The sequence below is a fragment of the Boleophthalmus pectinirostris genome, unplaced genomic scaffold (genome assembly GCF_026225935.1).
Source record: "Boleophthalmus pectinirostris isolate CB_2022bp ecotype Guang Dong unplaced genomic scaffold, ASM2622593v1 HiC_scaffold_20, whole genome shotgun sequence".
In the NCBI taxonomy this organism is placed as follows: Eukaryota; Metazoa; Chordata; class Actinopteri; order Gobiiformes; family Gobiidae; genus Boleophthalmus; species Boleophthalmus pectinirostris.
This window is the reverse complement of record NW_026571153.1, coordinates 13,292,407-13,318,601: the sequence shown is the minus strand read 5'-3', so window position 1 is coordinate 13,318,601 and position 26,195 is coordinate 13,292,407. Positions and strand designations below refer to the sequence as shown.

The 26,195-nt window shown below is 36.5% G+C and overlaps 1 protein-coding gene across 1 annotated transcript in view; it reads left to right on the top strand.

The window, feature by feature from the left end:
* LOC110159332 (phospholipid-transporting ATPase ABCA1-like) overlaps positions 1-26,195 on the top strand; it is a 234,285-nt gene that overhangs the window by 47,047 nt on the left and 161,043 nt on the right. The window contains exons 15-20 of the mRNA XM_055156114.1: positions 5,450-5,672; positions 12,816-13,037; positions 19,858-20,062; positions 20,383-20,493; positions 22,193-22,364; positions 25,260-25,391. Coding sequence (XP_055012089.1) covers positions 5,450-5,672; positions 12,816-13,037; positions 19,858-20,062; positions 20,383-20,493; positions 22,193-22,364; positions 25,260-25,391 — 1,065 coding nt within the window. The remainder of the gene's footprint in view (positions 1-5,449; positions 5,673-12,815; positions 13,038-19,857; positions 20,063-20,382; positions 20,494-22,192; positions 22,365-25,259; positions 25,392-26,195) is intronic.

Here is a 26,195-nt window from a genome sequence, read left to right as displayed (position 1 = left end):
TTAAAGGATCTTTGTAAATTAATTGCTGAAGCATTACTTGGAAACTTTCTCCTATTCCTTCTTTAGAGCCTGTGCCAGCAATCATCCCCTATTTTGTAGCTATACCTGGATCATCTATTACAATTCAAAAACATTGATATGACCTGTCTTTTTATTAACCAATCTATAGTTGGCCCTTAAAAAAGTAGGTTTTGAGGTTGCTTCTGCTAGCATCAGGAACAGGTTTGATTGACAGCGTTGCTGAGCTCCTTCCCCCTGCTAAACCAGCGGTGTGGGTGAGAAGGGGTGTTACTTTTAACAGCCTCGCTCTGGATTGGATCTTTGGGTGCTATTATACTCGCAGTCGGAATTCTGGACCTCAGCTCCAATTTTGCCCTTATAACTGGCAGCCTCGATGAGCTTCATTTGACTGGAGCGCAATGCTATGGGTGACGTCACACTGTCTTAGTCGACTTCTTCATGTCTGTTTGTCTCCAGAAAACAATTCCAGTGATAAAAATCCAACTATTATTTTTTTGTAGTCGATTAGTTATGATTATCCAATTGATCGTGTAGCCCAACATTCACACCAGTTTAATGTCATCTTGTCTTTTTTGAAGCACTACTATTTGATTATTCACAGTCAGAGTTGCACCAAAGCGTGAGGCCGATAAACACGCTCATTAGTGCTTGGGCTGAGTGCGTGGTAATAGCACTGCATTAATGGTGGTATTTTTTCATTTGTTGTGTCCTGCGTGACACTTTACAAGAGCTGCCACTGTGGAGCACCGGACCGAAGCCCAGCAGCAGATGTTCCACCATTTCAAACATGATCCATCCCCAAACATAAAACTCTGCTATCACTGCTACAAGCGCACTGTTGTTGGGATAGCACTTGTATGGCAGTTTGTGGGCAAAAAAAGTTTCTCAGAGTACAAAAATGTAAGGAAGCTAAGGTAAGTATACAATGTTCTATCTGAAATGCTTGAAAAATTTACATGCATCAGGGCATTTTTTTCTGGCAAGTTAAACCTTCATTTAACAAAATAAAAAAGTGTGGTGTGGTCCTGCTGGGTAACAGCTATGAAATTATCTATATGTGCACTGCTGCCCATGTCCAACTATTATAAACTTCACAAAAGAAAGAAAAAGAAATAGATCAAACTTGGTAAGATTTCATTATAATTAAGTTAACTATGTTTTAGTGAACTGAGTAATCTTACCTGTCAAAAAAGAAAATGTTTTGTTAAAAAAGCTTTGTACAATTTGTATTATCACAGCCAAAAGTCGGGACCTGTCTTGCTGGTTCGCACAAAAAGATGATTCACAACGTTGAACTTTTATAATCTGTTAAAAAAAGTTATTCAATTTCGGAGTAGTCAGTTTTTGATTTAAATACCAGTATCTGAATGGTGTAGGCAGTATCTAACAAAGGCTATTTAAAAAATTACTTGTAAAACATGCCCCATGCTGTATTACTGGCATGGCCCAAGGACTTTGTGGTTAAAGGAAAAATGAATAAATTTAACAGACAGGTCTGACAGTACTGCAGTGCCATTTAAAATAACAACGTCAACAACAACATCAAAAAAACTTGAACTTGAATCTCCGTTCAGTAATTCCATTATCATAATACACTGCTAGGACATTGAGAGCAAAGACTGTTTTAGCTGTTCTTACACCTGAGGTAGATGAAAACAAAATATGTATCTTTATTAATCCTGGAGAAATTCAAGATTTCGGTGTTGCTTGCCATGTTTTTTTCCAGCTGTATATACTAGGGTTGTCAAAAGTATTTAAAAAATCTGATACTAATTGATATTAAACCAGTGTTGAAACTAGATACTAATTTCAGCAGGTATCAATACTAAAAACGTCAGTCATACTACAGAAATTACCCTTTCCTGAATAGCTTTAGAATGACCTTGAAAGGTATCAGAACTAGTGTAAGACCCCATAAACTAGTATACACACATGGACCACTGTGGAACCTACCTGCATGACTCAAGTATTACAAAGATATAACACCTCATGATAAAATTCAAGAAAGTACTATGATTTAATGTTAAAAATTACATTCTGTCATATAGAGTCTCTTCTTTTGTATTGAAATCAAGTTTGAAATTTTAGTATCTACTACTTTGCACAACTTACCTACTGTATACTGTTTTCTAGTTTTCATTCATTCATTTTGATATTATTTCATAACATTGCAAGCCATCCAACAAGTCCACCAGAAGGACACAGCCTCCTTAGCTCATAACAGCGTACATCTGGTTCCATATTTCCTTAAACGAGTTGTACTCGCCCAGAATTTTTCCACCTTGAGAAATATGGCCTTAAATGAATAGCTCATTTCCAACCTCAGTGATGTATTTGCTCTAGATGACTCCTGGAGCTTCTTTTAATATCGCCACGGCAACCTCATGGGACACGGCGCTCTCTCCATTTACCCGGGAATCAGTCTTCCCTAAATTTAGGTCACTCTGCTGTGGTAACCAAAGCCCTGTCTGGAGTCCTATTACTTAAGCACCTCTCCGATCGATGAACCAATGTATTATTCAACAGCATCTGGTGGCGTGCACTGGAGTTTACTCACAGTTGTTGTCAATGGCACAGAATAAACATTGTCTTTATTTCCAAGCATTTCTATTGATGTGATCTGGTCTGAACTCAGTGGCTTTATTGTGGTTGTCTTTGAAAGTGTCTTAAGTCACTGTCTGTGCTATGACTCTCCATGTAACAGAAGTAGCAGGGTCTCATCTGTAATGATTTGGTAGAAAATGTCAAGATTAATTTGTCAGTCAATAAATGTGATTATTCAAATCACACTATTGAAGAAAATTACAATCTCAGTAAATGTAACAATCCACATTCACTTTATCATTCAGAAAGTTTGATTTCCTAAATGTTGTCACCCACCAGAGGAATTGTAGTTTATTAATGAAAAGTGAATAAAAAGGGGCAGCATTTTGATTTGGAATAGCATAAAAGTGACCTATCTGTGTCCACAAATATGAGGTAGACATGTTCAAATCAAATATAGCTTTTATTGATTGATTTTAATAGAGATGTATTCGTAATTAAACTCATATGTTGGCCAACTTTTTTCTTTTCTTTTTTCCAGAATGAGCTTCGCACAAGTAATTTGAGTTGACAGTGTAATTGCTGAAATCCAATTGCTTTTAAATCTAAAATGCCTAAAGGTTCTGAGCTTGAAGCATGGCCTGTCCGTTTACTGAAAATGAGGAAAACGTGTATGTGTCCTTCATCTGCAGGTTAAGGCACTGGCTGCCCAGCTTCAGTTGTGATTGTAGTTATTTCTTTAAAGCAGTAAGAGTGCAGGCTTCATACAGGTTTGCCATAATCATGTTGTCATTAATCATGAGTAATAATAAAAAATGTTACAAGTTTTTTCTCATAATAATTTAAAACAATTTAGAGGCAGAAAATAGAATACAGCTACCAACTAATGATCTGTCAAAACTAAGTTAACTTTAAAAGGTGAACATTTTCAAAGTAAGTTGGAGACGTAATGTACTGTTCAATGTGAAGTGTGACAAAAGGTTGTTAACTGTAACACATCTTTGCATTGTTATACTGAGTTCCAAGAAATGGAAAATAAAAATATTTCTTGGTTCACTTAATTGCTAGTTAGTCTGTTATAGGAGCTTGGGGCTGGGCAATTTTCAGTTGGGAGGGGTTCAGTAATACATTTTAAAAATAACTCGCCCAGGCTGGTTCAAAAGAAATTTCTCTGATGTAAATGTTAACTGCAGCTATGTAAATCGATTAGTTTTATAAATTATTTTCCAGTGAAATGCCCATATATTTATGCAAAAGTTATTCCATAATAGTTACCTAGCAACCATCATGTTAAAAATTACACAATAGTTATGATTAGACTAATTAAAATAAATGGTTTGACCTTTATTTTTGAAGGTTTAACTATCAGAAAAATCACTTCCTTTTGCTCCAATTGTTCATGCATTTTGGCTAGAATTTTCTGTGCTGATGATGTAATCCATTTTATAACTCTACTCCCTGTATTTTTGTACTTTTTTTTCAATTATATTTTCCGCAAATTGCCACTCAGTTATTGTAATGATTAATGTATGCTAAATATTTTCCCAGCCACTCTCCCACCAAAACAAATAATCAGAACAGCATGAAAATCTCTCATTTTAATGTTGTTTAAATTCCACCCCATGCTTGCGTTGCATTATATCACTAGTATTTATTAGACCTATGAGCTATGCAAAATCCATACATTGTCAAACCCTATTAGATATCCCTCCTTCACTGTCTAATAAAAGCAAAGGAAGCACTTTGTAATATTGGCGTGGGAGTCAGTATCGACATGGCATTTTGGTGGCATTATGAAGGTGCTTTAATAATGGGTTATTGTGTTGTAACAGCATCAAATCATACATCATCCCCTGTATTAGGCGCAACACTGCACAGATTGACTGAACCGTGCAAAAAGTTTATTAAGGTGAAGAGAAAATGTGATATAAAATGCTTGATAATGTTCCAGGCTGAGAACACGTTGTGGTACAGATTGTGGTTGATCATTAAAACAAACAAATTTTTTTTTACTTGTACCTGAGAAGTATGTTTGTTACAAAAGCTAGTCATACTATTTTAAACTTTACCATACATTTTTGAATTTCTCTATGCACCTAAAACTTAAGAAGAGGCTTGAATATTTGTTATCTGCATTATTGCGATCTATATCACAGTGCAAAATATGCAGTCTAGGCTCTATACATCTCGACTTGAAACGACCATATTCTGTATATTATTTCAGTGGTAAAAGTTTGATTAACTAAGCCACTTTGATTAAGAAAGTTATTACAAATCTGTCAAAATGATTTACTTTCTTTCATGTTAGCTTGGGACTGTACATAATTCCCACATTTCAGATAAATAAAACTTGTGAAAACATATTTTTTGTAGTTTTGCTCTATTTGGTTGTAGCTCTGGTCTAGTCCAGGCTTACTTTCAGGTTTAGTCCCAGATTATTTGATGCAGTGTGTATGTAAATGTGAACACATACACTTTTAACTAAAACACAGGCACAAATACATTGAAAATTATTTACTGACTTTCATGTACTGTTCAGTACATGAAAGCTGGAACAATATATTTTTGGATTCAGTATTTATCATAAAATTTTCTTTCCCTGTTAGTGATACTGTCTAATTTAAAAAATGATTTACTGGGATTATCTTCCTTTATTGTTATTGTATCAGTGGCATTAAGTAGTTTCAGTATTATTATTTATCGCAGTATCTCTATAGCAATATATATAGTTTAAAATGTGTTGCCTAGCAACAGCTAATAATAATAATGCTATTTTAGTTTGTTTTATTGTGTACAAGTACATAAAATATATTGTTTTCTGTTCTAACTACATTACCCATATTGCATTGCTAACCTCTACAACTAATGTATTACTTTCCTTCAGATTCACAGACAGTATCGCCAACATCCTCCCCATGTTCCTTGTGCTGGCCTTCATTTACACAGTGTGCATGACCATCAAAAGCATCGTACTGGAGAAAGAGCTCCGCCTCAAAGAGGTTCTCCGTGCCATCGGCGTCCAAAATGGCGCCCTGTGGGCTGCCAGGATTACTGAAAGCATCCTCCTCCTCAGTATCACCTGTGCACTTATGACTCTGATGCTTAAGGTCTGTAGATCCGCAAAGTAAATACCAAAACGCAAGGCAAGAATAGGTTGAGTTCACGTGACTTCAAAACATTTTCAAATTATTATAGTTTAAAATTTAGCTGGAGTTCAGGTCCGAATGGTGGAATTTATTATTCAACTGTCAAATTACAGATTTGTTGATTTGGTTTATGATTAATATCTCTTTATTTACTGAGCCTATCTATGTGAAACACAAACATACACAAAATTCGGCCTCTGTACCATCAGTATAATATATATTTTTTCCCCAATGACCTCTGAAATTGGTGCCATTATTCAACTCTTTAAGCCATGAAATTAATATTGCAGGTTTGTGGACCCAGTTCCTAACAAATAATGATACATTTCAGCATTTGTAGATCAGAAGTTTGGATATTTGAAAAACAGCAAATCTCCCATATTTACATAGACCTTTACCCACCATTTGAGATTATGACTTCATCAAATTGTAGTACATGAACACAACCTACACACTGCAAAATCTTTGAAATTCACATCTTTTGTGAAACGATTTATTTTTACAAAAAAACAAGTGTCAACAAGTTCAACAAACCACATAATCACATCGGTCATTAAGTCAAAGGCTTCTTGCTTCTGCGATTTGGTATTTTGCCTCCATGTTAATCATCGCTAATAAAAAGAGCTCTGGATCCAATCATTATCCATAATTCGTTAAATCATCTTTCTGGTGCTTAATTAAGTGTGCATCAACCCAAATCCGCAATTAAGTCAAATTAACGTCATGCCAAGCCGTATGTGGCCTTTATTTCCCTGCGCTTGCATCACCTCTTCTCCTTCTGTGTTTGTAGAAAAGAAAACTCAATGCATGCTTGAACTGCTGTGATGATAATGAATAGGTTTTGTAACTGCAGACAATTTTCATTACTTTGTGTGGAATAGTAGGATGAAAGAGCATGATCAGCTGCAATTGTTGAGAATGCACTGATGTTACAAGCCTCATAATGTACAATGTTTAAAGAGCAGTATGGTATTACACGTCTACGGGGTATTAATAGATAAGACAGCATATTTAGATTGGCATGCTACCTTTATATATATATATTTTAATATGCTAGCTGCACTACATGTTGCTCTAAGTTACTCACCCTTCAAAGTGCTATTGCATCACACTCAACGCACATCCTGCTAATGGTACTACTGCACATCTCATCAGGTTTGTGAAGTTGTAGTGTATTGTTTTGTATTACTCATTACGTAAAGGTGTATGGGTGGAGCCTTGTATTAGAGGTGTGAGCTCATACTGCTAAGAAGGGCTTCTGTATAAAATCTCTTCAGGCATGTTTTTGATGAGGAAACAACGCTGTAAACTGGTAGAACACTCCAAAAAGTTGATTTTGCATGATACCGCCACTATAAAGCATTTTAAACTGAAAGGACACTTGTAAAATGCCAAATTGTCCACCATATCAGCGCTATAAGTCAGCCCATGTAAAGACCCAACATCGTCCTTTGACTTGTGTTCTGTAGACACCAATACGATCATAAGGGATGATCATTTCACGTAGCGCTAATCCATTTTTGCAGTTTAATTGGAAAATAGAAGCGGTAAATAAAAAGTGATATTTGAACAGCTGGGCGAAACGCAATTTCCCCATCAGCCTAATGTGTTTGCAAGTCATTGACAATTTGTAAACATTAATAACAATAAATTGAGTTAGCGGAGTGCCTTGGAGGAGTGGTGCGTGCACAGATAGTGGGGCCTGTTCTAAATGATAATTTCACAGGCATTTTCAGCGCATTAATAATGATGGCAAATCAAATTGTGATTACCATAAGACTGTGTCTGGATTAGGTATGACAACAATCAGGTTTGTCATGTGCACCTGAGCCCTCTGCCACTTTGCACTTGTTTTCCCTTCTATTATGAAGGAGGCACTGCGTATTATCCAATAGCCTGTAGTTCTCTTTAATGAAGGCTCTGTGGAAAAACATGGAATATGTTCTGTCAGTAAACCTTGGTGAAATGTTCTTGGCATTAATCAAATATGCAAGACATATATAAAACCAAATGGTTGCGCTGTATAATGAGTACACTTTAAAGGCCCCATATTGCTATTTTCTGATCTATCTTATGTTGTTTCCTCATCAAAAACAGACTCAGAGTTTTTTTTTTTTTAATTCACACATGTTTAACACACAAATCCTGCATATTTACTTATTTTCTCAAACAGAAAACTCTCTGTACCACTGTATTACAAGTGGTAATACAGGATGTGCTCCACTGTTTTTAATTCCATACCTTCGCTAGAATTACTTGGCGTCATGACATCAGAATGTGGAACAAAGCATTTTGTGCTCTGGAGATGTAGACAGACTCTTCTTAAAGGGTTACTCAAACATGTGTGAATGAAACAAAACACAACTCCAGGTATGTTTTTGAGGAGGACACTGCATTACAACATGTCTTAAAGCTCAAATGAGTAAGTATGGAGTAAGAAAGCTGTCAAAAATATTCGTGCGCATAAAATAGAAATCCGTGCGTATTTGGGAAATCCGTGCATATTTGGCTGTAGTTGCGCATAAAATAAATATTTGTAAACTCTCAAATGAGTCCAGTCGTACATAAAATATATTGTGTGTATTTTATCCATCAGAATACGAATTGAAAAATTACGACGTCATGAATTACAATCACGAAATGAAAATTTACGATTACGCTTTCATCAGTACGAATACGAATTCACAGACGGAACTTTACTGTCAAAAATACGTCATCACTTCACAGACATTATTCATCGAGCAGAAGAAACATCGATCAAGATCAAGACTGCGCATGCTCAAGTTTGTAGCAGAGGGTAAAAACAGAGAGTAATGGCACAAGAAGCTACAACAACGACCACGAATATTTTTGACAGCTTTCTTACTCCATAAGTAAGTATTTTATATAATATCTTAAATTGGCCTTAATAAAGTAAGAACATTATTTTCATTATAAGCAAATAGTTAAAAATGATTCAGGTTTTGTAACTACTTAATTAAGTCTTAGCAGTTGTTCGTTATCAATCATGCTTTATTTAGACTGTTAAAAGTGATCTCAAAAGTGCAGTGTCTTAAAAATAAATTTTATCTGATTATATTCTGAAATAAAGGATTCTACAGTATAAAAAGACCTGTACCCAATTTTGAACCACGACAGAGAAACTACTGTCTGGAACATCATCTCTGGTTGAATAAATGTGCCTGTACCTTGCTTCTGTACATTTAGCTTTTGAGAAGGTTAACAACAAATCTTACTTGTAAACGCTATAAAACACCATTTATGAGAGGGTTTTATTATTGGCAACATCAAAATCCACCCAAGCACATGAACGCAAGCAGCGAACTCTGACCTCTTATCCCAGAGTTTCCTGATTCCATGACAGCAGCTTTATAGGCGTCCAACACAGACTGCATATTATCCCATAGCCTGTAGTTCTCTTTAATGAAGGCTCTGTGGAAAAACATGGAATATATTCTGTCAATGTAAAGTCAATTGAAAAAGAGTCGATGTTCATGGGGGCATTGACTCTTTTACAATTGTCTTCACATGGGAAAATTGTCACCCCTCACCTCTGTATCTGCTGCAGTGAGCCTCGTCATTTTGGTCTTAAAATGTTTGTATTAACCCGCTCTGCATGATCCAGGTGTTTTTATTTTGTACCTGTAACTGCCAGCATAGTAAGCTTCATTTGACTGGAGCTGAAGGCTATGGGTGACGTCATACTCCCTTAGTCCACTTCTGTATAGAGTCTATCACCTCTACATAGTTCAAGCAGCAGCAGCATGTGTATGGGACATATTTTCAGAATTGAGTGTGCACTGTGCAAGAAAATGAAGAAGGGGGCAGATTAACATGTGATGGATAAGCGCTTTAATTAAATCCAAGCAAACAAAATGAAAGGTGTTGTAGAAATAATCTTGAACCAAAACATATGCTTATGGAGAAGACAGGGACCCTCTGTGCAATCAGTCTGTCTGCTGCTAATTAATGAAGTGCATCACATTAGTCATAGATCTTTATCTCACTGCACTCTTTTTTATTGCCTTATCTTCAACCAAAATTCCTAAAACATGATATAGTCAAGTGTATGTTTTGCGTGTCAGCCATAAGCCCCATTCACACATACAGTCTAACCTGGAAATGTACCTTTATTTTGCTAGAACAGGATCATGTGTGAACCAGGCCAGATCTGATTTGCATTTCTGATCTGGTGGGGAAATAAGGGAATACGCAGAGATGGCTAAGGTGTGAATGAAGCCAGGAGATTACCAGTACCACTGCTTAGTTTCTTTGGTTTCGAGTTTGGTTTCCTTATTTACAAGCTTAGTTTTCTGGTTACAGGAGAGCTAAATGCCGGCAATATTCTGAGATTGAGAGCGTGTGAAGGGCGGTCATTGCTAAGTGTAATACAAATAAAGTATTGTATTGTTTCAAATGTCTCCAAAATGTCCCCAACATAACATTTGGATTTAATTGACTCATGCTGAAATAGAAACCTTCAAAACACTCAATTGCAAACATGAACCTAGAATCCCCAGTCCCCTAAGATAATTTAAGATAGCTATATGATTTATGTGGCAAATTTGTGGAGCCAATCCCTAACAAATAATGATAAGGCTAAAGGAAATATTCAATTTGTCAACTGGACAAAAGTTTATTTGGTTCAATATGTTTCGCAACTCATCCAAGCTACTACTTCAGTTGGTCATTTTTATGCAGAATAAGACAGGTTATTTTGTTTGTTTGTTTTTTTGTAGAAGAAATTATGGTACAGTACTTAAAATGTAGTTTTTGCTATTTGAGTCCCATCAAATTGTGTTTTTGATTGTGATAAATCTTACAACCACTTTACCAACTACATATCAGTCTGTAATTAGGTGAGGTAAGGACCGATATAAGTCTATTATAAACCTACACATGTTAAACTTTACCATTATTTGTGTAAAATCCCTCAGTCATCCAGGTAGAATCCATGGCAAAATGAGCAATTAAATTTGTCAACTGGACAAAAGTTTAGTTTGGTTGTTATTAGCATAATCATCTGGGGCCATAATGAGTGCTTTAACACCTCTGGGTAAACAAGCAGTTTTGTTAGTTTCAGAGTAGTTTCATTGTAGCTCCTCCGTCATCTGACCAGAAGTGAAGAAGGAGCTTGGATGAGCTGTGAAATGACCAACATTGTCCAATTGACAAACTGAATTGCTCATTTTGCCATGGATTCTACCTAGACTACTGATGGATTTTACACAAATAATGATAAAGTTCAACATGTGTGGGTTTATGATAGACTTATATAGATCCTTACCTGACCTAAGTACAGACTGATATGTAGTTGGTAAAGTGGTTTCAAGATTAATCACAATCGAAAACACAATTTGATGGGATGCAGATAGCAATTCGCAGAGACAAAATTTTTTGAAGTACTGTACCATCATTTCCTCCACAAAAAAACAAAATGACCTGTCTTATTCTGCATAAAAATGACTAATCCTGTAGTTTACATCTGTACAAACATGTTCTTGTATTAGTTTGTCTGTTCCTGTTTCAGTCTTTATGTCATTGTCATATGTCATTAACTTGAATAAATCACGAATCTAATCGCTGTTCTTGCCGAAAAATTGCAACTGGATATTTTTAACAACTCTTTTTCCTCCATCTGGCTGCTCTTAGGTTCATGAAACGACTAAGCGTCTCCATCCCGATGTTCTTGACCCTTGGCTGGATTTATTCGGTGGCCATGATAGTTAAAAACATTGTGGTTGAGAAGGAAGCACGGCTAAAGGAAACAATCAGAATCATGGGCCTGAAGAGCTCCATCTATTGGCTGAGCTGGGCTGTGTCGTGCTTTCTGCCCCTGGCTTTAAGCGCTATGCTTCTTTCTCTGACCATGAAGGTGATTTCAAAATGATCCTGTTGATTTAAAGTGCATATGACAGGTTTTCATGCTTTTCTAATTATTACTTGGTTTGGGGGGGATAGTACTTGTGATAAATATTTATCTTAGTTTTATATCAGTTAAGTGGCAGTTTACGGAAAAAAACGAAGAAAATAAGAAAATTACAGGAAGTACATCCAAAATGGAGAGAAAATTTACATTCAAGGCAGACTTTTTTTCTGCCATTTTGAACATTAATTTACAAAATGTAGGCATTGTCCTTTATTTGTATTAGTCTAATTAAAATTGACGTGACAAGCTTTAACAACAAGCTTTGACCTTTTTTTAACATTATATGTGTAAGGTTAACAGTTAAAGTAAGTAAAATATAAACTTTAAATTATAAACCAAAGTTAAAACACTTAAAAAAACTAGGCAACTCTTTTAATACAATCTTAATTTTAGTGAAGTAGCCTAACCTATCATATGCACCTCGAGAAGGACTCAGCTTTACTATGAGTGGAGAGCTCCGACTATCATGTCTGACACTTGACAAAGCTATTATTGCACAATTTTAATCAAGATAATATAATTAAAATAATTTTTATGGTCCTACAAGCAGCATTTATACAATTGTCTACACATTCAATTAAACTCAAAATTAAATTATACAGATACAAGGCTGTGCTAAAGGAGATTGGTGTTCCTTAAATATTAACAAATACTAACAAAATATTTTTAAAAGAAACAAAGGCAAAATGCAATGTTTGCCAGAAAGATAAATAGAAACAAATAAACTTCACCTTGCAGTTGCTTTGCCTGAGTCTTCCAAATACTTTTAAAGTATTTGTTGAAAGGATTACATTACAGTTGTTTTATTGCTCAAAAATACCTTGAATAACATGTGGGACCACCTCTCCTCTTATCAGTAGTTGTTTTCATGGAGATAAAAAAATAGAAATAAATAAGATGGATAATGCTTCTTTAATTCAGCAATGCCATTATGCATTTTTACAATATTTGCAAAAGGAGATGTGAATACCTTTGAAACACAATATTATATTTGAAAATCTGCTGAATCCAAGTGAAAGGCAAACAGGGCCAACCAAAGTACAGCTGGGTTCTTCTTGTTTGGAAAATCTTTTTCAATCATACATGAATTATGTTACAATCCATTTTCAATCACATGTTTTTCTTCTTAATTTGTTCACATTTAACATGTGTTGTCTTTTGCCTCCCTGGTGCAGTATGGGAAAGTGCTCCAGTACAGTGACCCCTCTGTGATTTTCGTGTTTCTGCTGGTCTTCTGCCTGGCCACCATCACAGAGTGTTTCTTGATTAGCGTCTTCTTCTCCAAAGCGAATCTAGCTGCAGCGTGTGGAGGCCTCATATACTTCCTCCTTTATTTGCCTCACCTGCTCTGCCAAACCTGGCAAGATGTCATGAGCTTCCGCACCAAGATAGTTGCGGTAAGTTTATTTTTATTTTTAACTGCTGTGTACTGCCTGCATGAAATTATAAATTGTTTTATTGTCCGAGAAGCTTGTTGTCCTTTTACCATGGCAGCAAAACTGCGCTCTGGCCTTTAAAAGTTGTGAAAAGAACTTATAAACTCATTGCCGTGAATACAAAATGTAAGGCAGGAATAACTTTGCACCACTGCAAATCCTTTAAAACTAGTTTTCTTTCTCAGGTTTTTATAATGGTAAAAAAGCGCCTTTAAGTGGGTTGAAATACGCAAGCGGCACAGAGACATGTACCTTAAAGGACACCTAAGCAGCGAGGGGCTTTGGGGGTTTGTGGTCTCCTTTAAAGGATAAAGATAAATAGTGTAGCATTGCTCAACTCTCAGCACAGCCCTTCTATGTGACCTTTAGAGCGGTACTGCTATCATTTGTCCTCGAGCTGTCCTGTTCCTCCGACAAAGACGCACAAAATCTCCAATCTCTGTTGTTCGGTGTCCGACTGCAGCTTTCCCAGAATCCCAATCAGCTCATGTTTTCTTTTTTGTGAACAAAGACAAGACTGTATCAGGTCAGGTAAAGTCATCTGATCTCCAAAACAAAAGATAAGAAGTTAGGGTGCTGCGTCGCAAATTTATTATTAGAAAAGGCTATAGAGTTGCAGCAAAGTATTCGTCCTTCATTGGGCCAAGATCTATATTGTGGTCCTTTTCGGAACAGAATTTTTTTGTGAACTCTATAAAACAAATTTGATTACATTTTGAAACTTCTTTCCTTAGAAGTTACCTTCAATACTCTTAACCAAAAAGCTTTCTTCACTGCTTTTTCTATCAGCTTAAAATTTGTACCTTACTGTCTTCAAATGATTTGTGGTTTTAAGATGAAAGTGGACAGCAGAGTACACCTGAGTTTTATTTTGTGTTGATATAATCTCTTATGTAGTGGTTGCTTAGTTTCCCGTATGTACTGTTCCTTGCAGTTTTCGATCCCACAGTGAATTCAGTACACTTCATTACTCTGTTTTTGTGTTGGTGTCTTTGGTGTGGCTGCGATGGCTTTGCTTTACCAAGAATGTTCCATGTCTCATTAAACATGTCTAAATCTCCATGGAGACAAGCAGGCGACACCTCTACCTAAAGACCTATGGGGAGACATGACGTCTTACCATAAAAATGCAGATTTTTAACACATGTGCCTTTTTATTTTATTAGTGATAAACTGTAATTGAATATGTGAGCTGGTTGAGTTTAATGCCTTACTATGAGAAATTCTAGGCAAACTAATGAATGCTTCATGGTGACAAGGTAGTGTACCACCCACCGGAAAAATAGTCTTGTCATTAACACTCAAATCACCATCATATATTTGCAAACAACTTTATAACATCAAAAATAGAAATAAAAAAATCATGTAATATGGGGCCTTTGATAAACTCATCAGTCAACTAATACATTAATCGACTAAATGACTAAAGGTCTATAGATCAGCTCTCTCCCTCTCTCTCTGTATCTCTCTATGAGCATGTCTGACTGTCAAACTGCAGCATGTGTCATCTCACCGGCGCTTCATTTTACACCAGAAATCACACAATTCACAATTCGAACTAACTTACTTGGTCTCTTAGATCAGACACAAGAGCATTTAAAGCCAACACCTCAGTGCTGTCTGAGAGGATGCTGATGTAGACCTTTTTCACAATGGCTGGAAGTCCCTCCTGGTAAGGTTTGCAGAACTTCAAGTTAATGCTTTTCTGTGGCAAATTATCTGTGGAAATGTCCACCAGCTTCATAAATCTGCCTGCCCCATCACCAAATCTTTAACCAACAAGGTCAACAAAGGACACATTTTCTCCATTACGAATTTGTCCACAATTATCAAGGTAAGAAAGATGAAAGCTTAAAGACTAACAATGACTAGCATTAGCCAACTACTTCTGAGCAAAGCAGGGCATTGTGAAAATGGTCTATTGCACTGGTGTAAACAAGCGCACGTGAGTCAGATGATGTGACTCTGGGGGGTACATTCAGGTGCAGTACGGCCTCACAAACACACACAAACAAATTACTCCTCTGATAAATATAGATGCAACACCACATATTAGGACATTTATCTGTCTGTCAATTAGTTTAAATGGACGTAATATAGAGCGTTAGGCTTTATAACGAGGTATAACTTGCCCACATGGACTATCTGGTTATATCGGTTAGATTTAGGCTGACAGCCGATATGTCTTTGATATGAGTTTCTGGTTGCTGTATAAGAAAAGAGGTGAGGACCACATGTGCGTTTTCTGAAGATTTAATACAAACACATACAGAGCTCTGGCTCTACTGCCTACATGCAACTACAGAGAGATTGAGTTTCAGCAACAGACAGTTTTATATATAGTGTGGTGGACAACAGGCGTGAGGCTCATGTCATACAGAGTGATTAATACATGGTCTGGCAACAACTGTAGTCATAAAAATGTACTGTGACATCTTAACTTTAGCTACAACCAATGGTCTAACGTTCCTTTTTAGGAAATAACATACTTATTCTCATACTCTTTACATTAAGCTTGTTTGTCCTTCAACTAACATCAAAAACATGCCACCATTCTCCAAGTGCCCATAGCAGCCAATAATATCCACCAACCGATATATAGGCTGTGCCCTAATGTGCACAAATGGTGACAAAACAAAGTGTTTTGCCCAAGCACGCAACCGCAGTTATTGAACCACCAGCCTTTCTTTACTAACCCAGCTGCGGCCTTTCCATATTCGGCATGCTTTCTAATAATGCCCAGCTCTAGTGGCAGTAATATTTTGCCTTGACACCGCCAACTTTTTCAGAGCCGATTTTGCCTTTGAAAGTTCACTTAAAAATAAACCTCATTTTCTTCCCTGTGCAGGTTTAAAGCATTTTACATCTAAAGCAGGCCAAACCTTATTTAATCTTTGGTGCCACTGCTCGCTTCTCCCTTGGCACTTTAGGTTTTATTCCGGCGTTCCCCTTAGATGGATAGCCCTCCAGCCTTCTAATTAGCATGAGCAATGTTCTTGTGACCAAACCACTATCCTCTTCATCCCTCCTCTTTATCAGATGTGCTTGTGCAAAGATTTTTCTCTTTTTATTCTCTTCCTCCCAGCTAAGAGTCCAACTGCACTGTGCCCAGGCATACAAATTCTCCAGAAATCACCTTTTTTTAAATCTAGGCCTGTCACAGTAATTACTATATCGACTTATCCTTCAATATGTGACAGATTGTACAATTAAAGGCGATGTACATGGTTTCTTCTGTCTGAAAATGTAAAAAAAAACAACTAGTTCATTTTATAGCTTGCAGTGGTCCAAAAGTTATTCCTCACTTACCTTATACATTTAGAACATTGTAATTATTCATCAATGGGTTTATAAGCTTTTTTTCCCCACAACTCAGAGACCAGCATGAAGTTTTGTTGTGTAAAACCTAATATTTGGGAGTGAGTTTTGGGGAGCTCAGTGGTATTTTTCATTTGTACTGATGATATGATACGATTTCAGTTCTAGAGGGTTGAATAAATAACTTCTATGACTCATTATAGATACAAACTAACTACTAGTGTGCTTCATTCAGCTAATTATTTATTGCGGCGAGTGTTTTTATGAATAGAAATGCTCAAGCTTATTTTAAAGGGACAAAACCACCTCCATGTAATTGCATTGGCACATAGTCCGTATGAGTTTAATAACAATTTCTTAAAAGAGTTCAAAGTTATTGAACATTCCCCTGACATATACTTAATTTTATTTTCAGGCTCAATCAGTGTTTTCTGACTCATATCGGCCTAAACAAACCATGATAATAGACTAGTATGCTCCACTCATGTCAACTGAATTATGATTGAAGCTAAAAATCAAACTACTATATGTTTAATTCAATTTAATATAGAATTTACCATCTTAACATCTCCCTCATTGTATGAACAAGACAATACCGATTTCTACATTTCATTTCAATATAACCTAATTATTTATGAATGAGGAACTAGCAGTAGATTCACAATACATGATTTTTAGGACTAAAGCAGCAGTTTCGTTCTTCTTTTTTCTAAATCAGACGTGACAATTCTTGTGATTTCAAGAGCTGCATATACAATTTCTGTATCTGGGGCGAGACACATTTTTCTCAAATGTATCAGAAAAATATGAGTACAGCGTCTTTAATATTTGGGAGTTAGTTTTGGGGAACTGAGAGTTATTTTTCTTCTGTATTATGGTAAGATTTGAGCTCTAGAGGGTTAAATAAATAACATCTATGTCTGATTATAGATACAAACTAACTACTAGTTGTGTTTCAATCAGCTAGTTATTTATTGCAGCACCTGTTTTTATCAATATTTCACATTTATAGTTTGTTTAGTTTTAATATTATCGTCTAAATTTTCTTCAACAATGTATCACATTTCCAAATTAGTTTCCGTGACAGCCCTATTTTAATGAACATTTTCTGATTGTGACACACATTACATCAAACTGACAACTTCTTTTAGCTGAAGCAATATTAGGGCTATTTGTCATTGTGCAACTTTGAATTCAAACCGGAGACAGGTCCTTTACGTTCTGAAATTGATTTGATTAATTCATAAAAAAATGACCTTTCAATGAGTGAACTTTTCAAAGATTGCTTTAGCCAAATTAGTGACACGTGACCTACGGTTTACAGAGGAGTTTTGTCCATATCTTTTTTTAACGTTTGACATTTTCATATGAATGGAATAATAATTTCTTCAGAACTATGAAAGATGGCTTATTACACTTGAAATCACACTTTTAGTAAAACATCAAGGCCATGCTGTGATCACTGTTTTTAATAGCATCTTTTGTCCGCCCCCAGTCCAAATAGTCTTGGGCTTGTGATTGTGTGTTGTTGAGTTCAATAGCGGCTTGTTTTTGAGCACCTCCCAAACATCTTTTTTTTTTTTTCCCCCTCCCAATCCAAAGAAGCCTGTTGTGTTGTCAGTCTTTCATCCGGAGGTCAAGGATGGGTGCCCATTTTGTCCCATTCTGTCCCCAAAATATCTCTCCTCTCTGTTGATTGCTTGACATTAGTCGGGCAGCGCTATTTGAGAAAGGAATTTGTGGACTGGATCGGGCTCTTCTGTCACTGTCAGCAGTAGAAAGAGTACTGAAAATGTCTACTTAAGTAAATGTACAGTTACTAGGCTAAAATTGTACTCAGACACAAGTACTAGTACTGCTGCTAAATGCTTACTTACACGATGAGTTGAAGCAGGTTGCACCACTTTCAGAGCCAAATGCCAAAGCCTTCACTATAATGCTAACAACAACTAGCATGCTAACAGCGCACTTACTGATTCTTGGAGGATACACACTTTATGATTAGACAGCACACAGCAGTCTCATTTCTAACTTAAGAACTGCTTATATCTGTTCTGAGGTAAAAGAATAATCGAGTACAAGTACACAAGGAATATACTATCCATTTACTTCTTTTAAAAAAGACCTACTGTGCTCATGTCTGATATATAGTTATGATTTATGACACCTGTGCATTAATCGGAATATTCATCTAAATAAAATAAACAGGTCCACTGACTTGTGAGTTAGAAAACTGTGGTTTTGATGTAAGCAGTGATGTCTTGAATGCAGTATAAGGATTACTCAAACATGCACGAATCAGACTAAATACAACTCTGAGCGCATAAATGAGAAGGAGAAAGAACTATAACATAGTTAAAGGCTCAAAAAAGTCGATTTTGTATAATAGGTCTGCTTTAATGCAAATCCAGTAGCATTTTAGATCAGTGTTTTATGCAAAACTTGCTTAAGCTGTTTCAAACCACAATCCACTTATTCTCTGAGCTGAAGACCATGGTAATACAACTGGGGACAGGAAGAACTGTGACTCCTTTATTTAAAATATAACTAATTACAACTATTTACTCAATTTATACTCGATCACAAGTACAAAAGTATGTTAAAAAGCTACTCAAAAAGTACAATTACCTATAAAAATTTACTCAATTACAGTAACTTGAGTGATGGCAATTTATTACTTTCCACCCCTGGTCACTGTTGGAATACTTCTAGAAAGCATTATAATTTCTCTGTCAAGGTTCGTCAAATGACTGAGGTTGACTCAAAGCAGTGTTAGCCAATGAGGCGTGAGCAAACAGCTGGCAGCCAACATGGCGGCGGAGTGATCGTCAGTGGCAAACAGATAATTTCTAGTGTCATTTGTGATTTCATGTCGAATAAGCCTTTCAACAGGATCTGCATTGGCAGAGTACTATTATTCTTAATTACTTGACTTTATTATTGTTGTTGCAACAAATAATAGGCCAGCAAAGACATTGATTCATATTTGGTGTGTGAAAACAGTGGTTGGATGCTGAAATTGTTGCTTCTGTCAATCATTGAGAGACGGGCAAATATAGCAACTTCAGCCCTGAGAATTTGATGAAGGAACAAATGAATAAGTAAAACTTATGTACCTGATTTACTGTTTTAAAAATGTGAAAACCGCAGCTAGCTCATTTTAAACAACCTTCCAAATGTATTGCTCACTTTCCTAATGCATTCCGAGCATGCTAATTATTCACCATGATGAGTTTATGAATGCATTTCACAAATTTCAGAGGCTAGAGCAGAGTTCTCTTGTTATTGTAATGCTAACAACAACGACCATGCCAACAGTGCACTTTCATATTCTCAGATAATAATCCTTTTGACCCCAAGAGCTGCTTTTATATTACCGGAATATCTGCACTAGGACAAGACAAACTACGTGGAAAAAAATCAGGCAGAGTAATTTTCATCACAAACGTGTATTTATTCACAGAGTCTGTTGTCATGTGTGGCGTTCGGATACGGATGTGAGAACATCGCGAAATATGAAGAACAGGGGATCGGCATTCAATGGAAAAATATTGCCACCAGTTCAGAGGAGGGGGGGCGCTATAGCTTCCTTGTTTCTCTTATGATGATGCTGGTTGACTCACTGATACACTGGCTGCTCACCTGGTACATCGAGAACGTATTTCCAGGTTTGGACCTTTTACTCGATAAAAATGTTTATGTATAGTATAACTAGAGAGAGATAGAGAATTCAAATAAAAGTGAAAATAGTGAATAAATTATAATAAGAAAATATCTTAATATGTCTCTTTCATTTACATTTTAGTAACAGGTTTGAGTTTTCTTGTAGATTACAAAAATAAAATTGTGATTATAACAACAATACATAATAAATTCCGAACGCATCATGATTTTGGCTTCATGAAGTTTGTTTTTTCAGTAGCACCTTTATTCTCAGATTATTCAGGCTGGTTTAAAATATTAACATTATTTTGTGCGTTGCTTTCAGGACAATATGGCATTCCAAAGCCGTGGTACTTCCCGTTCACCTCTTCTTACTGGTGTGGGGGGAGCACTTTGATTGACCTCAGTGTATTCGACAACTCCATTGAACAAAATGGTAAAGAGGGCTGTTATTTCAATTCTCACCTTCTTGTATTTGTTAGTTTCTTGTTACAGACTAAAGGGAGTTTGTGGTTCAAAAAAAAAAAAAACATCTGCGACCTAATTGGGATGGGTCACAAGTGAACATTAGCGCCTGCTTTTTCACATCGGGTGATAATAGAGCTGGAGCCATTAGAGGAAAACTATTTACAATTCATTTTCAAGGGAGATGCTCAAGCTTATTTTAAAGAGACAAAGCCACCTGCATGTAATTGCATTGGCACATAGTCTTTATGAGTTTAATAACACAAGTTCTTTAAAGAAAGTTATTGAAGATGTTTTAAAAGTTGGAAATTCCACTGACATATACTTAATTTTTAGGTTCAGTCAATGTTTTCTGCCTCATACACAAACCTTTATAATATATGCTCCATTAATGGTAATTGAATTAGGCTCATGGTTGAACCTAAAAATCAAACTATGTTACTGGCCAAATGTGGAAAACTGTCATTGATTTAACAAGACAATACTGATCTCTACATTTTATTTTAATATAATGCCATTATTTATGAATGAGGAACTAGCAGTTGATTCACCATACACATTTTTTAGGACTATAGAAACAGTTTGGTTCTTCTTTTTTGTAAATCAGATGTGAAAACTTACGACTATTACAGTGAAATTTTGTACACAGTAATTACCGTATTTTCCGGGCTATTAGACGCGCTCTTAAGACTCTAACCCCATCAAAAAACGACCACGCGCCCCACAATCCAGAGCGCCTCATACGCAAATCCACTCGGGTGTCCCAGCACGACTTCAGTAAACTACAAAGCCGCACCACGCAAACACACACGGAGCAGACAGCGACTGCACAGCGAAACACACCCGCAGCCACACTCATCACTCCACACGGACGAGGAACGGAACCGAGGAACGAACTGAAAAATCGAGTCCAATGTGCCACTCTGAGCCACAACTGAACAACTGAGTCACTGCAAACACGCCAACAATCCAGCGGCCCCAGACAGCACCCTCCCTACACGCCACAACTGAACAAAGCCCAGAGTCACCGTGAACACGCCAAACAAAGTCCAACTGACCCATCGAACTGTTGTGTTTCGTTTAAAGTCCAGTGCGGTTTATTTGTGAAAAAAGTTCGAAAATAGGCCATTTACTGACAGTGTGTTTTATAATCCAGAGCACCTAATAGCCCGTAAAATACGATATCTCATTTCATAAAAGGAAATACGCAACATTCACACGTACAAGCACTGCGTCCATTCCATACTAGGGTTGTAAATCTCAAAAATCTGATATTAATTGATACTAAAACTAACTATTGAAACTTGATACTCATTTGAACAAGAATCAATACAAAAAAGTAACATCAACAGGACCGAAATGAACCTTTCCTGCATAGATTTAGAATGATCTTGAGCTGTATCAGAACAAGTATGAGACCACATAGACTAGTATACACCTTTGTAAAAGAAAGTACCATTATTTACTGTTGAAAAGTTTTTACAATCATTGTGGTATTGGAATTGGCATTGAGTAGAGTGGTGTCAGAGTGGCTGAAACGAGTTGTTCAAGGGCACAGCAACAATATGCTCCGATTATTACTTTGCCTCACCCCAATGCCACCTTTTGCTGTCAGTGTTGTCCTTAAGTATGCCCTACATGTAAACATACTCAATCTTATCTTTCCCCAGAGTACCTCGAGAAACCGCCTCCCAATGTGGAAGCCGGTGTAGCCATCCGGAATCTGGTCAAAATCTACAAGACTGGAAAAAAAGTAGCTGTGGATGGTCTGAGCGTGGACTTCTACGAAAATCAGATCACGTCTTTTCTAGGCCACAATGGAGCAGGCAAAACCACCACCATGTATGTAGCCCTATCTACCTTCTGGTCTAGTCTTGGTCTAGTTTTTTTGGTTTAGTCCCGGATTTGTCCTGGTTTAGTCCTGATGGTTTCGGTTTAGTCATGGTTTCATTCTCGTCTAGTAAAAGTGAAAAAATGCATAGCACATTCAGATGGCTGAAGTCCAAAAGCTTTTTTTTTTTTTTTTTAAATAATGGTTCAACAAAAAACCCTTCATCAGATTATTTTTCTTGCTTTGGACCACAGTATAGTATATTAGTTCTCATCTAGACCTGGTTTAGTCCTGGTTTAGGCCTGCAGTCTCGGTCTAGTTCTGGTTTAAATCTGGTATAATTCTGCTTAATCCTGCTTTAATCCTGCTTTAGTCATGGTTTAGTCGTCTTCTTCATCTAGTTTTGTGCTGGTCTAATCCTGGTTTAGTTCTGGTTTAGTCCTGCAGTCTCAGTCTATTCCGGGTCTAGTCCTGGTCTAGTCCGGGTCTAGTCCTGGTCCAATACTGGTCCAATACTGGTCCAGTACTGGTCCAGTACTGGTCCAATACTGGGCCAAACCTGATTTAGTCCTGGTTTAACCCCAGTCTAGCCCTGGTTCAGTCCTAATCCAATCCTGGTGTAATCCTAATTTAGTCCTGATTTAACCCCAGTCTAGTCCTGGTTCAGTCCTGGTCCAATTCTAATTTAGTCCTGGTTTAACCCCAGTCTAGTCCTGGTCCAATCCTGGTCCAGTCCTGATTTAGTCCTAGTTTAACCCCAGTCTAGTCCTGGTTCAGTCCTGATGGCTAAGGAATACAATTTAGGTCTACTGTGTAATTTCACACGTACAAACTAATCTAAAGCGTACACAATACCAACTGCATGGAGGCCATATTAATTCAGAGGTCATTGCTTCCAAAGACTGACTTCTTAAAAAGGACATTTATCACATAGAGTCAGCTGGTGGGGCTATACGGGAGTTATCTAATTGCTGTTTAAAAAAGGGGGAAGTTGGTAGAAAGGTTTTAAGGTTCAGGGGATGACAAGAAATAAATGAAAACCACTGGCCTGGATAGAACGAGCAGGGGAGAGCTACTGGTGCGAGACTAAGGGCCCAAGGGGAGCTCAGACTAACTGTAACAAAACATAACGGAGCACAACAAACGGGGAGGGCAGAGATAGGAGTCCATGCTGCTTATGCAAAGTGTAGCTATATACTTTTACATTTGAACTGGATATACAGTAAATTAGATCTTAATTGGTGGGACTTCAAATTAATAAGGAAGCAAGTTATTTTTGTTTATTTATTCTAGCTCAGAAAATCAGCCTTTACGCCATGCAACATAACATAAAAGCAGAAAATCGAGAGGCCTTTTATATGTTTTAAAAGGCATTTGTTGGATGGTGTATACAGTAGGATTATCAAAAGTGTAGAAAATCGCATACTAATTGATATTAACGCTCATATTGAAACTAAATACTCATTTGAGCAGGCAACAATAGTAAAGTCATATTCACAGGGCAGAAATGAACCTTTCCAAAAAAGCTTTAGAATGATCTTGAGCTGAATCAGAACAAGTAAGACTAGTATACACCCGTGGACCGCGAGGGAACCTGCCTGGTCGACTGAGGGATTACTCAGATACAAGACTACATGGTGGAAGAAAGCACTAAGAATTCATGTTGAAAACTTTTGTCTAGAGTGTTTTTTTTTTGTTTTTGTTTTTTTCATCGTGGTATCTGAATCAGGATTGAGTCTATGCCTTATATATCCTCTTGGGACCCAAAGAAAAAAAGTGTATTGCAATATATACTTTTTTGTGATTTTCTATTTATTTGAAGGTAAATGAACACCTTTGCATTTCGATTTTATTGACTTTATTTTTATTTATAACTTTATAACATGTCCTCTGTAATGGACGCCGGGGACATTTTGGTGTTAAATCCATGTGAAGTAACAAAAACTACTTTTTTGGTGACCAACATCTCTGATAGGCTTCTACAGTTCCCCTAAAAGGTTTTCAGACTCCCTTTTAATTTCTCCTTCTTCTTTTCATTATTATTATTATTTTTTTTTTTTATCATAGTTCAGCCACAAACTAACTCCTATTGAATTCATTTTGTATCCTGGACATGATAGTACACTATAATCTTTCAGCCCCTTACTTAGGCAAAGGAACCTAGTCCCCCCCATTAAGAGTCTATCTCAAAACACTTAAAAGATAGATTAAGTCCACTATAAATGACACAAATGAATGGGCTGGGTCTCAGGAGGATATTGAAATCTAGTATGTATCTACTATTGTGACAACGCTATATAGAAAAGAACTGCCAGGGTGCATCTTTTTATCCAGTCCACTTCGGTGAATGAGAAGCATGTGGAAACAACTTTCACTTAATTCACTCCACATAATGTCAGAATGGACTAGTCAGTTCAAATTAAAAAAATTTCCACTTATTATGGTGAAATAGTATGTAGAATGGAACAAAAAGCTGCACAGAATAAAAGGATCTTAAAATAAAAAAAAATACAATTTTACATGAAATAAAATAATTTGAAGGTGAAGTTTGGAGAAGAAGTAATATTTGTAAGCCCTTGTGTTAATAAAAACAGGAACACATTCATCACATTCTGGCAAACATAATTAGAGTTGATATTGTGTTGAAAGCAATTTCGAATTCAACATTAAGATTATTTCAATACTTCAAACTGAGTAAACAAGTTTGAAATGTTAAATTTGACAGCTGTGATCATATTTTATTGTTAGTAAACCAAACTGATATTCTTTTTTGGAGTTTTTGATTTGCTCACAATCTAAGTTCAGAGAGAAAAATGTACCCGCTTTAGTAAAAAAAATAAAATAAAATTCAACAACTTTTCATAACTTTCTAATGTATATATATATATATATTTTTTTTTTTGAAGGTCCATTTTGACAGGACTGTTCCCTCCGACTTCTGGCACTGCGCTCATCAATGGCTATGACATCCTCTCCGACATGGACGCTATCCGGAAATTTTTAGGAATGTGCCCCCAACACAATGTCCTCTTCAACGAGTGAGTCTCTTTGTCTAGTCCTGTCTTAAAGCTACACTGTTTAATTTTTCTTCATGCATTCACTTCATGGAGATATTATTGCTTGGAATAGAGTTTAATATTCAACAGCATGCATGTTTTTAAATGTGTTTTGAGCTCAGTGTATGCCAGGCAAATAATTAATATCTCCATGGAGACCAGAAATACCACCAAAAAAAGTGCATAGTGCATACATACTATATAGATACATATAATGCTGGAACATTCAAATTTACACAATAACATCTCCATGAAAATGAAAACAAAAGAAAAATCACTTTTGAGTTTATTAAGATCCATAATAAGACTTGGGAGTTGTCTTTTATTCTCCATCAACACATCATTATCTTCTCCTTGTTTAAAAATTACTCACACACTCCAGTGTAAAATGTAAAAATAAATAACTCAATTTGCAACTGTTTCATTTCACTTCTACGTCCCTTTATTTCTCTGCTTTCCCAAACCGATTACCTGCAGCTCGACACTAGTCCTACATCATAATTATATACAAGCGCCTGCAGATTACTTCCATTAATTTTAATTCCCTGACAGTGAAGGCATCTGAATTAGGAAGGGTTAAATACAGTGTCCTCTGCTAATATTGGTAAAGGATAAATATGTGAAAAAACAAAACAAAAAAGGCTGTATTGTATTTATCGATTTATCTTTTCCTCACATGATGAATTTGAAAAAAAAAGTTGTGTGTCTGGTTCGAAGTGGGTGCATAGATGGTTTTCAGAAACAAATGTTTCTGGCAGGTATCCCCATCCAAATACACAGAGAGCA